The sequence below is a fragment of the Puntigrus tetrazona genome, unplaced genomic scaffold (genome assembly GCF_018831695.1).
Source record: "Puntigrus tetrazona isolate hp1 unplaced genomic scaffold, ASM1883169v1 S000000891, whole genome shotgun sequence".
Taxonomy (NCBI): Eukaryota; Metazoa; Chordata; class Actinopteri; order Cypriniformes; family Cyprinidae; genus Puntigrus; species Puntigrus tetrazona.
The window spans coordinates 1-4,780 of NW_025048491.1; the positions used below are offsets into that span (position 1 = coordinate 1).

The 4,780-nt window shown below is 38.6% G+C and overlaps 1 protein-coding gene across 1 annotated transcript; it reads left to right on the forward strand.

Moving 5' to 3' along the window:
* Nucleotides 1-381: 381 nt before the first annotated feature.
* LOC122335712 (SH3 and multiple ankyrin repeat domains protein 1-like) lies at nucleotides 382-4,736 on the forward strand (the record flags this gene model as incomplete). The annotated part of the gene is made up of 11 exons (XM_043233563.1): nucleotides 382-487; nucleotides 565-689; nucleotides 1,642-1,777; nucleotides 1,877-1,957; nucleotides 2,096-2,104; nucleotides 3,003-3,029; nucleotides 3,265-3,324; nucleotides 3,518-3,633; nucleotides 3,917-4,040; nucleotides 4,134-4,381; nucleotides 4,553-4,736. Coding segments are annotated over 11 exons (1,098 nt in total), but the record flags the coding sequence as incomplete, so codon positions are not given.
* Nucleotides 4,737-4,780: the final 44 nt, after the last annotated feature.

A 4,780-nucleotide genomic window follows, 5' to 3' on the forward strand; every position in this document is an offset into this window, starting at 1 on the left:
CCTTTTTTATTCTTTCTTTTTTTGTGTGGTTTTTATGTTTTGTTTAGTACATTAGCACTTAAATTTACAGTAAATCAGAATTCTTGATTGTACGGTATGGCTACTAATAAAATAAAACATTTTGAATCCAAATTTTGGTTGTTTATATATTTGATTTATTTAATTAGTTTAAATTTTTTCCAAATTTGATGCATTTTTCATTATTATTGTTATTAGTAGTAATATTATTATTACAATTCATACGTCTATATATTTTACGTAACGCTAAACTAAATGAAAAAGGGAAACGCTGCATTGGCAACTAACTGAAATTAAGTTATTGATTTATTTATTTAGTTTGGTTTAACTTAAAATCCTTCAGAGGAACATCTTTCACACCAGCTCCTCTCTTCTCTCTCTGACAGTGACTACATCATAAAAGAGAAAACTGTACTTCTGCAGAAAAAAGACAATGAGGGCTTCGGTTTTGTACTCCGAGGGGCCAAAGGTGAGTGATGGGCAGCAGCGGGCTCTTTTCCGTTCTGAAAGGCGAGCGCAGCGTGACATTGTGATTGTGATCTCCAGCCCAGACTCCCGTGGAGGAGTTCAGCCCGACCCCAGCCTTCCCCGCTCTGCAGTACCTGGAGTCTGTCGACGAGGGGGGCGTCGCGTGGCGCTCCGGCCTGAGGATGGGAGACTTCCTCATCGAGGTTAGCCCAGACACCGCCTCCTTTCATCAGCCGTGTTTTAGACACTTTTAACGACCCACTAAAACAAGTTTGCATTAGATAAAGAGCCACTGAAAGTTATAGCAGACCAAATGCTGCATCGCTGCAAAAGCCAAAAACGAGTTTAGCGGCATGGTCTCCAGTCTGGGAGGTGTTGAACAAATCTTAACACCTACAGGAGGTGATAAACCTCACTGTGGTACTTGTGTTACCTACTTTAATTTGATTCTGGAAGAGGAGTCGTATATGCCATCTTGACTACGTGGTATTGCGAAATATATTTTAATTGATGCGTCTCCAGACGAACCGTCCTGTTAGCGAACACCTTCACCTTATGGTTCCCGGCTGCTTCATTTCATGAATCACGTTGAATCATTTCGAATCAAGTCGGATGAGAATCCCCTCTTGCGTTTCTCTCTCTTTCCTTAAATTGCGAATCGAATGAACTTTCTTATGTAATCGTTAAATATAGTTGTATTTAAAATCTTTATTCATTTTTCTGAAAGTCGAGTGTAAATAGAGTATATACGTTGAAAAATGTAGGGTTGGTGCTTTGTGTGTTTTTGAGGAAAGTCTTCTTCTCACCAAGGCTTTGTTTATTTGATTAGAAATATAGTAAAAAAACAATATCGTGAAATGTTATGTTTCAGAATAGCTGCATATCGATCAAAGTTGAATTTTCTGCCACGATTCTTCAGAAATCGTTTTAATTTGCTGCTCAAGAATCTTGATTATTATCAATATTGTGCCGCTGTATATTATTGCATGTGATATAATATGTGTAACGCATTTAATCTGGGAAAAGAACCGCATTTTGTCTGAAGTAGAATCTTTTGTAGCATCACTTTTGATCGATGCAAAGCGTCCCCGAACTTTTAAACAGTTATGTGTTCCAGTGTATCTTAAGTTACTCTCGATGGCTGTGTTTTCACAGGTGAATGGAATCAATGTAGTGAAGGTGGGTCACAGGCAGGTGGTGAACATGATTCGCCAGGGCGGGAACAGTCTGATGGTGAAGGTCGTCATGGTAGCGCGAAATCCTGAGATGGAGGAAATGCCTAAGAAGAAAGGTCAGTGAGCGTTTTTACTGTGGATTTGTCTGTGGGAGTATGAATGAATGGCGTTGCGGGCAGCGTTTGATTTGATTTAACAGCACTCTCTCCCTTTAGTTCCCCAGCAAAGCAAACGGCTGACCCCTCCGGCTATAGCTCTGCGCTCCAAATCCATGACTTCAGAACTGGAGGAGATGGGTACGCTCTTGCAAACACATAACATACATACATTACGCTGCACGTTCACTGCCGCCCTGAAACTCTTGACATCATGCAGTCAGATGTCTTTTTGACTCATCGTTTGCTTGTTTGTCTCTCTTTCTTTTTTGCACACAGTGGAGAAAGGTGTGTTGTTTTATAATATTTCTATTATTCTTTTATAATTGTGTAATTGTTAATTGTTAATAATTATTTTAGAAAGAATCTCACAAAAACTGTTTGTTTAGGAATAATTGCATATATATATATACTGTGTGTGTGTGTATATATATGTATGCATATGTATATGTGTGTGTGTGTGTGTGTGTGTGTGTAATATGTACATGTGAATTGAGTACATTGGTTTTACATATTTAACTTTTTCCCCTACAATATTTTTTTCATGCTACTCTCATCAGTCACTTTCTTTTTTTTCATTTTTTTATTTACAGTATTTGTATTTCTCAACCACTTATAAAAAAATTATTTTTGTTTTTTTGGTCATAAAGGGTATAATGCAAAAACAAAACAAAAAAGGTCCTAAAACAGACTTAATTTTCAGGCTTCATTAAGCAAAAATGATTTCTTGTTTCTGTTGTGAAATATATATTTTCGGACAGGTTTTCTGAAATTAACTGTTTAATCTTATCAAAATATTTTATAGAGTTTGCTGCTTTCTTTTACTTGGATAATCTGTCTTCTCATATAAAATCTGACAAGGTCCTTCATTCGTTTATCAGTCAGTATCAGACTAGATTTATAATAGTGTGTGTGGTTTACATGTAATGGTTATGAAATTTGTTCCATGTCAACGACAGTGAAAACATGTTATAATGTTTGCTGGCTGTCAGTTTTTGTCTTAGTTTGTTACCATGACAACTGAAAGTGGACTGCAAACTTGAGAAAAATCCTTGCCGGGTATTGACAGCGTCGATACTGTTGCAAGGGAATCATTGTGAAATGATTAAAAAAAGCTAAACTAAATATGAAATATCCAGTTAAACACACACTTAGCATATTTAACGTTACTCACTTCCTTTTACAGCTGCCTCACCATGGAAAAAGAAACCAGGTGATTAGATTTTTTTTGTTTTTGTTTTTGCATTTATGAGAATGTGAACGTCAGATTTCAAATGTATACGGGTGATGAAATGTGTATTTTGAGTATGATTATCAGATATGATATGAGAGAGCAATGGATGAATTCCCAAATGTTTGTTTGTTTCTTGTAAGCTTTCGTTAGGATCGTTATGGCCGGATACGTTTTTGTGTTACATTTCTTCGCATGTGTTTTTCTCTATGCTCAGATCACACAGAGAGCTCTCAAGCGCCAGAAAAGAAGAAGAGTGTCTATCAAATGGCCCTTAGTAAGAAACCCTTCCTTTGCATTCCTTAAATTTCATCTCCTGCTATATATTTGTGTCTATATACGTACTTTTGAATCTGACATTTAATGTAAATTATTTATTTGTATATGGTTTCACCTCCAGTCTAAATAAAAAACTTAAAAAATAGGTTTTCATGACTTATTGCCCGTTCATTTTATTTTTCGTTCTCCAGACAAGCTGGACGAGATTCTAGCTGCTGCTCAGCAGACAATTAGCACATCAGACTCTCAGGGTCACAGAGGTCACGGGGGAAAGAAGGAACGAAACAAGGGCTTTAACGCTAATGAGGTAACATCTTTGTCTCATTATCTCTGTTCTGATTAACACAGCGTTGAGGAAGCTGGTCAGTGAAGTCAGGTTACTCATAGTTTAAAGTACGTTTTGGTGGAATAAAAGGGTTCTTTGTAGTGTGTGGCTTCTTATCCCCACTTGATCTTAGCTGTTGCGCAGTCATGTTAGTAAGGCTTTTCACCTGGTAATAAGTGCAAGAGTAACGCCACTTCTATACTGCAGGTGCTGAAAAAAAAAAAGCAAAGCTTCCGTCGCATCAGTCTTTTCTCTTTTTTTACAGCAAACTCTCGAACAATCAGGTGTTGGCATGATGTCATCAGGGTCTGGGTATGGTTATAACCAAGCCCAGTTTTCATCAGGCCATTCAACTCAGCGTGCAATGATGATGCGTCAGAAATCCATGGGTGAGTTTAAACGCAACAGGTGCTGAATCCATCTCTTTTCGGTAATTCTAGGTGCAGTTTGTGTAACTGCGTTCTGCGTGTCTTCTGTCCGAGGAGTGACCGAGGAGGAGAGGGTACATCTCCATCCTCCCACTATGAAGCTGTCTCGTAGTCTTTCTGTGCCTGGACCAGAGGACATCCCCCCTCCGCCCGACACCTCAGCGCCTGAGCCGCCCCTGTCTGCCGGCGGACACACAGACAGGAGAGCGGCACCTACACATTTTTATGCTGTCCCTCCTCTGCCTCCATCCCACCATCTGCCTCATAGCCAGACACAGCACAGGGTCCCGCCCAACCGCAGGGTAAGAGCGCTGGTCAAAGACTTTGTGAAGTGACATTGGTCATATTCTTACCTGTCTGTTCCTGGACATATACAGCCACAATAAAAGTATTAAAGGGATAGTTCACCCAAAAATGAAAATTAAGTCATAATTTCATCACCCTGTGTTGTCCTTTCTTTTTTTGTACTACAGAATTTTTTTAAGAACGTCACACACACGCTCTTTCATATAAAGAGCCCAGCATCAAACTTTTCATAAAAGAAGTATCACAGAGTGGAAGTGCAAGAAGTATCACAGAATGATCCCATGTGACATGTACCATACATTTCAAGTGTTGGGGAGTTATATAGTATCATAAACTTAAATGTAACATATTATTTAACCTTTTAACCATGACTGTTGATCTTTGGGCACAACTGT